The sequence below is a fragment of the Chamaea fasciata genome, unplaced genomic scaffold (genome assembly GCF_029207755.1).
Source record: "Chamaea fasciata isolate MVZ Bird 193981 ecotype frontalis unplaced genomic scaffold, bChaFas1.0.hap1 SCAF_6, whole genome shotgun sequence".
Taxonomy (NCBI): domain Eukaryota; kingdom Metazoa; phylum Chordata; class Aves; order Passeriformes; family Sylviidae; genus Chamaea; species Chamaea fasciata.
Window position 1 is genome coordinate 53,492,174 of NW_027094091.1, and position 11,752 is coordinate 53,503,925.

The window sequence follows — 11,752 nt, forward strand, 5'->3', positions numbered from 1 at the left end:
CATGATACCGGAGTGACAAGTAACAAATACAACAGAGAAAAGTACAAGTTTAGGTTGCCAAATTGCCCTACAAATCCCCAGTCAGAAGGCAAAAAGCTGGTCATTCTTACAGCAGCTCTGCCTTTTGAAGTAAAGAAGCATTAAAACTGTCTCTCATGTCCTCTGTAACAATCAATCATACTGATTGTAAAAAAAAAAAAACTAGTGTCTTGCTTCCCTGGGCTCATCTTTGTTTTTGCTTCTTAGCAAAAGAAAATCAAGAGAGGAATCCGATGGTTCTACTACACATGTGTTTAGAGACAGAACTTCAGAGTTGCATCTGAGAACACCTTACAGCCATTTTAGGTGCTGACTAGATTTCTTTACTGTCCAGAAATCAGATTTTTATCTGTTTAGGCCCTCCTAAAGAGCCTTCTCTCTCCTCAGTGTAGGTTCTCCTAGTTTTACAGTCTCAGAAAATACTGGCACAAGTCAGTTCACATGATCAAGACCACACAAATTTTAAAACAACTCCCACTATAAATATCTGACATATTCGAATCCCTCAGCCAGCCAATTCAACACGACACAGGTATATTTAAGATATCTCAGGGAAAGCACTTCCATTACTTCTCACTCAACCAAATAGCAATTGTTTCTAAATTAAGTTAATTTTAAATTCCAACATCTAATTTTAAAATCATTCTGAAGCCCAAATGGCATCAATTCAGCTGAAATTGACACTCCATAAAGCAAATCCACTGCAGCCACTAGTGAAGACACAGCAACCTGAAATAGCTTGGTCAGACCCTGTGATCGATCAAAGGAGCAAGAGAGATGAGTACAAATGACCACAGCTGACTTCTTCGAGGGGTAACCAGTTTAATTACCTTTTATTTTTTTTTTTTTAAACAAAGAACATTTACAATGGTGCTGAAACATAAACATACACAGCTCTTTGCCTGCAAACTGTACAGGACAAACACAAGCCCTGCCACCTCTCCTCCCGAGCAACCAGGACCTCGTCTGACTTCTCACCCACCAGGAGGAGGCTAAAACAGGAAGATCCACACAGACTGTCCTTCCAAGCAGGTGGCACGTCTGAATTCTCAGCTGTTCTGGGGTTTATGATTAACAAGCATGCTGCCCTGAACACGGAGCTCTCTGCTGCTGTAATTCTGTGCTGAGGCTCAGGACAAGGGGACTTACGTTTGAAAAGAAAGGCCACTCAGCTCAGAACAATCCTGAAGATCTGGATCACCTAGGTTGGTTTGTTTGTTTTGGTGGTGTTTTTTTCTGCTCTTTGAAAGAAAATGAACATTATGATGATATTTCTATCAGCAGCTATGAGCATATAGATTCCACAATGCACAGAAAGGCAGTGCTCCTCTGCAAATTTGCATCCAGATGGAATTTTGTAAAAAAAATCATAGGTTTGTCTGCTGTATCTTACCAGACAAAGGATTTGAGGCAAATTTGTCTTGAGACATTGTTCTGTAACTCTCTTGAGATACTAATTACCAAATCCCAGGTTTTCTCACTGGCAGAAGTCAAATGAAGTCCAAATGACTTTAACAGAACAAATCTCTAGAGCTAAAAACAAGTTCCACATCTCAGACGCGAGCAAGTTTTTAAAAAAGCTTTGCAAACTACTAACAACCAGCTAGTTGTTTCACACACCTCAACAATTCCCCCAGATCCCAAAAGAGTCTCTACCATAGGCACCTCAGCCTGTCTTTTGTTCTCCAACACGCACACCCAGATAAAACACTTCTCTAAGAATCATCCCAGGGAGCCAAGACATCATGGCAGACCTGAAGAAAATCAATCCAAGCGCAATTATAGGACTGAAAAAGGCGAAATTTAGATATACTTATGAAGAATAATTTTTTTTTCTAAAACTACTGCAGTACAAAATTATTGTTTCCCATTAGAGACATAATGTACCTTATCATCTGATGAATTTCAGGAGATCAATGCAAACTCAGACAAATTTTGCAAAACAGCGGGTTCAATACTTCACTACCAAAACTCCCAAGCTCCTTCTCTCCTAAGACATGGTCAGAGACTCTGGAGATTTCAAGCGCATAACAACACAAGTGAAAATCAGCACAGGTCAGACAGAAGCTTTATTAACCATTGTCATGGTGAGAGAACACTGGGACAGCATTCCTCCCCCTCTGCATCCCTGCCAAGTGATCGCTGATACAAACTACAGAAGGTTTCAGGGAGGAAAAGGAAACAAAAGAGGTGAGGAAAAATGATTGTGTAAGTATTAACAAAGCCAGATACCCAGCCCTAAGAGGGGTGGACTCTTCAAGTACCTCGCTAATCACCACAATTCGAAGGAAAAATGAATCGGTAAACAGCGTGACAATGTGCTTGGAAAACTGGCTTGTGGTAGAGCCATGGGAGTGCCACACCTGGTATCACTCTAGTGTTATCAAAAGGAGGGAGTTTGAAACACTTAGAAGCAGTTAGCCTTTAGTCAAAAGAAATGTTATTTCAGATAGGCCAAACTTCTTAGGCATCTTAACTATTATTTTAGCACCTCAATGTAAAATCCAGAGGAAAGGGCACTTCCAGAAAATAAACCTCTACTGACTTATGCTCTTTCAGTGGCAGGCACTCCCCCAGTAATTCCTGTTCCCTGTAGAGGAGAGGAGTAAGAATCACTTTGCCAGCTGCTATCCCCCTCTCCACATTACATCCACAAGGTCAGCAGATGTGACCATAAACGCAGCTTTTAATTAACACGTTTTCTTTCATTTCAAAAGATGCCCTCTAAAGGGCTCCTCCAAGAGGAATTGCTGAAACCATTGTGTGTCAGTGTTTGACATTTTCGTAAGCAGCATGAATGAGAAGCAAAATTGGATAGTGAGAAATAAAAGGGAGTTTCCTCTTAGGGAAGACCCAGGCAGCAGGAAGGGGATCGTTCCACCCCTAGGAAGTCAATGCAGCCTTCACAAGGTTCAAAACGCCCTGCACATTTTCGTGTCTCCGTGTTACTCTCAAACACAACCAAGGCACCCTGTAAAGCCCTGGTAAGCATTTCTGAAGTCCAGAGGAGGTTCCCCAGGGAGCCTGAAAGGGACAAGCAGTATTGTGTCACAGCCTCCTTCAGCAGGAGATGGAGCTCATTTCCAGAAACGGGCAAAGGTCACCCACTTCTAGCTGCCCTCATGGGTTTGGCAGGATCAAGTCACAGGGCAGGAAAAGCAAGAGACCTCAGCCCACACTGCCCTGTCCAACAGAGGCTGGAGAGATGCAGCTCCAGGACTCTCAGTTCCAGGCATTTCCCCCATTCTTTACCGAAGACTCCTGCCAGGCTTCGCTATCATTTCCAACAGCTCAGGACCCTGTGTCCCACACATGCATCCTCATCACCTATGGCTTCATTCACAGGCCCACAACAATAGAAAACAGAAAAGATCGTCTTTGACAGGTCTTCCTACATAGAAGGTGTAAAGTTGTTTTTATCCCATACAGAGGAAGTGGGGGTGAAAGAGGAAGGCTGGATTCTTATTGCTCCCATTTGGAAATGAAAACTAAGAAATACAGTTCCCAGTGCTGCAAGACAAAGCACAGAGGAGTGTGTGATTGGGCTCTCCTCAGTTCACTGTTACCATAAAGGCTGCTGTGACAGTTCACGGGGAGCTAAAAAGAGCAGCTGTTCCTTGCTTTACAGCACATCCCTTCTACCTGCCCCAGCCAGCAGAAATCCCATTGCAGCCACAGGCAGTAATGGTGTGTTCAAGCACCATTTCTCTGGGATGGCCACAGGTTCCTCAGAGAGCAGCACTGCAGAACCTTTTTCAGAAAAAAATAAACCTGTAGGATAACTGGTACTTGGTTTCACATCTTGGTGATAGACCCTAATTTAAGGGCTAGAAGAAAGGCACTTGGGATCAAACACAAAGAACCTTTCATTTCTATTTCAAAATCTCAGACCCGTCCTCTTCCATAGGTCCAGCTGAAAGCAGGATTACCTAGCTGAGAGAGGTCTACATGTCAGCATTCAGGATTCATGAAGTCCATTTCCAGATGGACTGATCTACTTGCTGTGAATCCTCCATTTCCATCATCAGTTTATGCTTGCTAAATTTTATGGGTAAAACAGCAGCACAGCCCAAAGATGTTTCTCAGAGTATCTTTGCAGCACTCAAAACAGCACTGAATTTCTGGGGCCTCCACACTAGTCTGGAGCTAGCTGGGTGATTTGCAGGATGAGGTATCCTCAGCAGTTTGAGCTGAATATTCACTAGGCTTGGCTTCCTTCTACCAAGCATCTAATTTATTCCAGGGCCTAAATTTACAAGTTCTCAGAAGATGTTCACAGAGAGGACTTAAGCACTCCTATTATTCCCAATCTTTTTCCCTAATTGTCTAGAAACTACTTGTAGAAAAGGCAAGAGAGGGCAGATTCAAGGTCAACTCCCCTAATCCAGCACCCTGGTCATCCAGCATCCAACACCTGCCAACTCATTTTGAGAGAAAGAGACAAAAGACACTTACAGAGAAAAGGAGCATTAGGATCAGTCAGGTCAGATTTGCACATACTGCATGGGGAACTGTGGCTATTTTGCACACACCTTCTCCCTCTACCATGCAATAACAGGTTACACTAGAGAAGACCCAAGCCCTACAAAGGGTAACCTGCAGTTGGGGAATTTTTGCTCTAATTACCCATAGCACAGGACTTTTATATTATGGAAACAGACATACTTGTGTCTTTACCACATGCCAAAACCAAGAAGTGAACAGAAGGTAAACTGGAAGGCCAACATTCAAGAGAGTCCAGAAGAAAGGCTTCAGGGTTTCTTCCAAGAACAATTTAACTAAACCACTCCTTGATCCTAGGAAGGAAAGGCAGTAGCTGTCTGTGGTTCAGCACTCCTGAGTTCTGAGAATCAGAACACAATGAAGAAGATGCAATCTGAGCCTGAGGTCACTAAAGTGACCTTCTTTCAGATTAAGAAAGCATAAAGGAGCGAAGGCATAAATTGACAAGGGATTCTGAAAGGGGGAAACAAAATTTACAAACCCTCTTGGCCAACAAGTTTGCTCTCCACAACTCTACTCAACTGGGATCCACTTGTACTCTTTTGGTGTAAATGAGAAAATTCCCAGCAACGGCTGAATAAGAGCGGGCAAAACAATGCAGTGCAACTGCAAAGGCAAAGCAGAACACACTCGTGACTCACGGGCCTCTCCTCCTTTTCATAAAGAGACAACATAATGCCAGATAACAAAATCTGCCCTGAGACCATCTGGGCTCGCCTCTGTTTTGATGCATTTCCCAGTCAAAGTGAGCAGACCTGTCTCCTCACCCGTGTTGCTCAGCTTTAGCTCTCCAGAGCCAGCTAGTGTTATTCAGCATCACTACTGTGTTATGTGACACGATTATCAGCTCTGCTGGCTGCTCCAGCTCTACAGCAACCAGCACAAAGCAGCTTTCATAATGTTCTCAGCCTACCAGCCTCAAGACAGTTTGAAGTGCATATAAAAAGCAGACTTACCTGGCTTGCTTCCTTCACAGTCATGCCCCAGTTGACCTTTGGTGTTCAAGCCACAGGTATACACCTCCCCATCTTCCAACAGGAACACAGAGTGGTTTCCTCCACATGCCACCTCCTTGACATTTCTATCATGGATGAACCCATACACCTGTGGTTCAGGAATGATGACCTGGAGGTTGCTACCTATCCCAGGTTGTCCATAAGACGAGTAGCCCCAGCATAGCATTTTCTCTCTTTTCAGCAAGTCATGTATCCTTCCTGGGCAAGAGAGACAGAGGAATGAGTGTGAATGAAGCAAGTACACCACAAATGATCCTACAGAGATCCAGCTGTTCACAGCAGGAGGTGGAAACAACCAGAAAAGGCATTTCCTGCATGACTGTCAGGTTTGTGAACTGTCAGTAAACCATTACACAAAGAGTAATCATACAGCTCAGCTGTGGTACTGAATCAGCACCTTCATGCCTCGGCCATCTCCATCTGCGAGGCAGCAGAAATGTTCTGAAACCCAGGAGACCAAGCTTTTAAACTGAAAAATTACTCTGCTTTAAAAACCAAATATCAAACAATGCTCCAAACCAACTGTAATGCTTTTCAGACGAACAGGTCCAAATCTGAACTTTAAGAGTGTCATATTTGAGACCACTTCTAAGTAAATCTTTAAAAATTACCTCCAAGGTGGTTAGACTAGCCCTGAACAGAATGACACAGGTATTTATGGTGTACTGGCCAATGCAGAAATGTGTTATTTCTGATGAACACAGATAAAGGAGTACTTTGCTCAACTGAACACAGTCTTGCAACCCAAATTTGTGCACACATGCGCACACTGAACTTGAGCCACACACTGAATACACACACACCCCTGAAGTGCAGCAAGAATTACACAAGAAGCAGCAGTTCACGTGGAGCAGCACATTGACAGCTTGACCCTGACAGCAATGGACAGGTCACGTTGATGCAACTTGCCAGCAGTCAGGTGTTATCTTCTGTGCTGTGCTCTGTGAAAGTCAGGGATTTCGGAGTGGGCTAACATGGGAAGGGAAAAAATATACCAATATAAAAGGCCCAAGGAATTACTTGGCTTGAACTTGATAAAGACAACAGGATGCTAATGATGGGGGAAGAAAACAGCATTCTGTAAAAAGCACGTGAAAGATTTTAGTACTACTCCTTTGTCACTCCTAATCTCAATAGGTTTGGGTTATTTGTTAAGCATGCTATACTAATAAAACATTGAGAACTCCTCTGAACTAGAAACTAGCTAAAGCATTTTTTTTTTCAAAGGGAGGAGAAAGAAGATTAGAAAATGAAAGATCTGAGACATCAAGTCTTAGGACACAACATGCCAAGTTTTAAGCTAAGGCAATTTGCAGCAGCAGCAGCATTTACTAACATAGCACAAGATAGAAAAGCAAAAGGTAACCCCTGAAGAGCCAAAGATTCCTTCTCCCACTCTGAGCAGACAGGAAACACGTGCATTCAGTTTGTTTCCAAAACCTGGTGCTAATTCAAGCTATGGGTATTAGCAATAAAGCCTTTCCTAACCTAAGCCCTAAGCAATGGGTGTTCATATCTTACCCTCTGCCTGTCAGCTTGTGGTCATTTCCACTGAGGCACGACTGAGCTGGAAGGGGAAGGGAGAGGACTGGATTTTCCACTTAGTGCTTCATCAGTGGTGCAATTTCCTATCACAAACTGTTTACTAGGGTCTCTTATTAGGTGCTTTAAAGTAATGCAGGATCCGTTTATCACTAGCAGCCTGTCTTCCTCCATAGCATAATTCAACTCATCCACACCCACGTGTGCTTATCTCTGGCCAGCTCCAAAGCACACAGAGGAAAAAGCAGGAGGTTACAAGGCTCTGCCTGGTTAAATCAGTCTTAAATCAGTCATGGTGTACACTCTGTATTTGGTTGCCCTAAGCACAAAAGCCTGATGGAAGATACCCTCTATGCTGGCTACACTAAGAATAGGAATGCCGTGGGACACAAAAAAATTGAAGTGTGTGCATGTGCTTTAAATGTGCTTTAAACAGCTACATTTAGAGCGAACTTCATGTTCTATCACACCACCAAAAAAACCCAAACTAAAAATCCATGAGCAACACCCTGAAGGTGGCAGGGAATCATTTCAAAGCTGACACTGGAATGGCAGAAATCCGGGACTGCCATTTCTCTCAGCCTGGGGAACTGCATGTTACAAAGACAGAAGCAGCAATTCTGAAGATCCAAGGATCACATTCCCTGCTAAGATAAATAGATACTGCCTCTAAGCTGAAAAGATTTCACCAGTATACGACTTGAACTACAATGACATTGTAACACATGAGCTAAATATTAATTTGGGATGCCTTCTAAAAGGGTACCTCAACAGTCTGCTCCCCATAGACTACAGTCATCTTCCCTAGTGCTAGTTTCTTTTAAAAATGCTAAAAATACATTAATTACTTTCCATGTGTTCATATTCCACACAAGAATTTGCTGCTGATGGGCAAGGGGATAGGATGTGATTGGTAAGGGATGGGTCTTTCCTCCAGCTAAGACACTACTTGAAACAGCAAGAGCTCAAACTCCCAGTAATCGATATAAACACTAGGGTGGTATTGCAGAGTTTAACCCTCTATTCATGCTAGAAGCCATATTTTCCGAAGCTCCTCATATTTAACAATTCCTATACCAGACACAGAAAATCTGTTTTTCGACTAGTTTTTTTTTTTTAAAATCTTCTCTATCGACTGCCACCCCCATCTTCCAAACATTTTTACCAATAAACCTCTGTGCAGCTCAGTTTCACAGAAACAGACCAACACTTTCCAGTGGAGAGCAGAGCAAAAACCACAGCCACTCACAATTTGAGTGTACAGGCACAGCTAAATATTTCAAATGGCCTGGTGAATTTACTTATGTCAAGTAAAGTTGAAGACACTTTTAAAACCATGACTTTAAGACTGGGGTTTTTTTCTCCCCCTAAAAAAAACCACCAGAGGTCTTAATACATTATATGTTCAAGTAGGAGCTGCGTCCTGAAACACAAGGAGACTTTAAATGACAATTTCACACTCTGTTTCCAATCTGGTTAAGGCAGTTACTCTTCTTCGACAGTAGCAGAGGAAGTCAAATTTCATGTGCCACTGCAAACCACCCCTACAAACTGCATATCTTTCTCATACTAAAACAATTGCATACAAAGTTTCTAGTGTAGGCAAGGACTAATAGGCATGTGCCTGCACATACACAACTATATATTAAATATATGATTTATATTCACTTATCTGAAATTTTATTTGTGATTAATATTCCCAGTAGCCAGCTCAATGCACCTTAAAGAAGCTGAATTTTTATCTTCAGAGGGCAAACCCTTAGGGGAGAGGTTTTTTCTTAAATGCATCAGTTAGGGATTAAAGTTCAGAGCTCCTTTTAAAAATTGGATTGCAAAAAGCACAAGAACTGCAGTATCCAACCACATCACCTATTCCTGTTCTTCAGAAATTCCAACAGAGCCAGCTTAGTATTCATGTTTCAGAAATAAGAACAGATGCAATGCAGTAAAGCCAGTCACTTGTAGAGATTCCCCACATATAAAAAAGAGGGGGGAAAGATATAACACCACATCCTCAGACCCTGACATTCCAGGAATAATTCATCATCAAAACAGCGAAGGACATACATAGCACAGCTAGAGCTAGGAAAACCTCACACTGTGAAGAATATTTTGAGGAAATCTATTGTGGGTGGAAGACCCACCCTCTGCTATACGGTTCTGCTGACATCCTAAGTATATATCCTTTGGTGAAAAAACAGCCCCGGTGGTTTGGTAAAATAATAATGCCGCATGTATGATCATGACAGGATGTATTTTGCCTTTTTTTCTTTTCCTCTACCTATTTAAAAGCTCTCATGCCACGCACAGTCTCTCCTCAAAATCACACAAACATATTCTACAGCCATTTCCACTCTGCGCCCTTTCTGGGAAAGTCACCTAAGTAAACATCACGATTGCAATAAACAACACTCAAAGCTCAATGCTCTCTAAACAAAGAGATCTGCCAACTGGCAGGGCACGAATAAACAAGTTTTTCCTTCCCTCCTGTTTGTGAGATTTCAGATAATAAATGTGTTTCTTCTACCAGATTTGCTCAACAATGAGGGAATTTACTGCTCTTTCTGCCACTAAGCCTCCAAGCCCACTTTCTTCTTTTCGCCTCCGTTTCAGCCCGACTCAATATCCAACGTAAACCAGGTTACAGAGCAAGAGAATGCAAGGTGCACCAGCAAATGAGTTAAAGCAGGAGCAGAGTATTTCTGCTGCACAGCCGCATGCCCTCAGATGGAGATGCCCCCACAGAAAACATATAAAAATAGATACCTAAAATCAAATATGACACCTCCCCCCCGCCATCACCTCCATTTTGCAATCCCAGTTAAAACACCGCTCCCTCCCTGCCTTCACCCCGGACACCCCGAGCTTCTTGCGGCTGCTTCCCACGCCCAGACCGGCGCTTCCCGGCGGGCACACACCGACCCCGGAGCGACAGCAGCCCCGTGCCCACCCCGCAGCCAGGTGATGCTGCAGCAGCAGCGCCCAGCGGCTCCTGCCGCAGCCCCGTGGCCGCCCCGGGCTCCCCGCCCCGGGCCGGGGACGCGCGTCCTGCGCCGGGGAGGGCGGCGAAGGCTCCGCCACGCCCGAGCCCCGGTTCCCCACGCACGGGCTCGGAACCGGAACCGGGACCGGCAACAGCCCCATCGCGGGGCTTAGCACTCCCTCCCCGGCACTCACCGCCACCAACCCCGCCGCTGCCGCCGCGGCGCCGAGGAAGTCCCGGCCCCGCTGCCGCCGCCGCCGCCGCCGCCGCCGGGAGTGACGCGCGGCGCGGCCAATGCGCAGGGCGGGCCCGGCCCCCGGCGGGCGCGGGGAGGGAGGGCCGAGAATCTCCTTTCCCCGGGGCCGGGGCACGGCGTGGGCTCGGGGCTCCTGGCGGGGGCCCGGCCTTCCCAGCGGCGCTGGAATGCCGCGGGAGACGGGGCGCGGGCGGAGCGCTGGGGACAGCCGGCCCCCGCCCGCCGGGCTGCGCGGCTCTAGCCGTGCGGATCAGTAGCCGCTCTAAACACGGGAGAAACCAACGGGCGAAGTTAAGCGCATTCCAGAATTTAAGCTGTTCTAAATGAAGGTCTCAAGGGAAAGGCAGCTTTCCAGTGTTTGAAAATGCATTAAGCACGAAATGTCACTTACTAATAACAATCGTCAGTTTCTTCGCCCTAGCTTGTTTCTTCGTTTTACGTGGCCTCTGGTCGCCTGGCAGGGTCATTTGTGTAGGGACTTAAATTTTATACAATGTTTCCACCTCAAAAAAAGGTTGCCAAAAGACTCCGTTGGGGGGGAGGGGGGGGTGGTGGAATGAGGCCAATGAGCAAGCAATTATGTAACTCCCAAGTACTGATTTTCTGGTTTCAGTGCCATCTATTAGGAAAAGACTCTGCTCCACAAGAGCAATGCACAAGCTGGATCCCATTCAGACCACCAAAATGACAGTCAGTATTCGGAGCAAACCTCAGACAGATGTTTGCAAGGGCTCAGGATGGGGGGAAGAAGTCCAGTGCCCACAAGTATTCTTGCCCTTACACCACATCTCTGGCAGCTTGCAGTCTTTGTGCATTTAGCAGAAAATGTGTGACGGATCGGGTAAAAAATCACCTGTGTTTGCATGGATCATGCATGTTTAGAATAAAGAGCTACTCCAGTGTAAAATTACACCTGTGATGTAACATCTTTGGCTTAATCAGTGTTTCAAGCAGCCTCTAGAATAACTGAAAGCATAGATAGAAGAAAACAAACTTTGCAATGTTTGTTTTTGTTTCTGTTTTGTTTATTTCATCGTCTGGAGACCTTTGCAAAATAGAACATTTCCCTTTACACTCGGTTTCCTCTGTTGCTGATTGCGCAGTCAAGGAGGGGAAGGTACACACACACACACACACACACACACACACACACACACACACACAAAAAAAAAAAAAAAAAAAGAAAAAAAAGAAAATGATGGAGCAAAGCCTGGAATTTGTGTGAGGGAGCCAGGAGTCTCTTGTTGAAAGCAATTAATTTTTAACTCGTTATATTTCAGCTTCCCGGAGAACTTTCAAAGCTGCTCTTGCACTTGTCTACAGGTGATGCTCAGTTCTGATGAGTGGCCTAAAAAAAATCCTGGTGCAGGTTCAACATACTTTTGCTGCCTTTGTGAAGCCTTTTGAACTCAC

General features: G+C 44.7%; 1 protein-coding gene across 5 annotated transcripts in view; it reads right to left on the bottom strand.

Annotated features, from left to right (window-relative positions):
• Nucleotides 1-10,324, bottom strand: part of LOC136291375 (probable E3 ubiquitin-protein ligase HERC3) — a 43,760-nt gene extending 33,436 nt beyond the window's left edge. For all 5 annotated transcript variants that reach the window (XR_010721506.1, XM_066186395.1, XM_066186396.1 and 2 more), the window contains exons 1-2: nucleotides 10,278-10,324; nucleotides 5,499-5,756 (exon numbers count right to left, since the gene is read on the bottom strand). Coding sequence is in view for 4 of the 5 variants with exons in the window: in XM_066186395.1 (XP_066042492.1) it covers nucleotides 5,499-5,724 (226 nt within the window). In the remaining variant the exon portion in view is untranslated. The remainder of the gene's footprint in view (nucleotides 1-5,498; nucleotides 5,757-10,277) is intronic.
• Nucleotides 10,325-11,752: the final 1,428 nt, after the last annotated feature.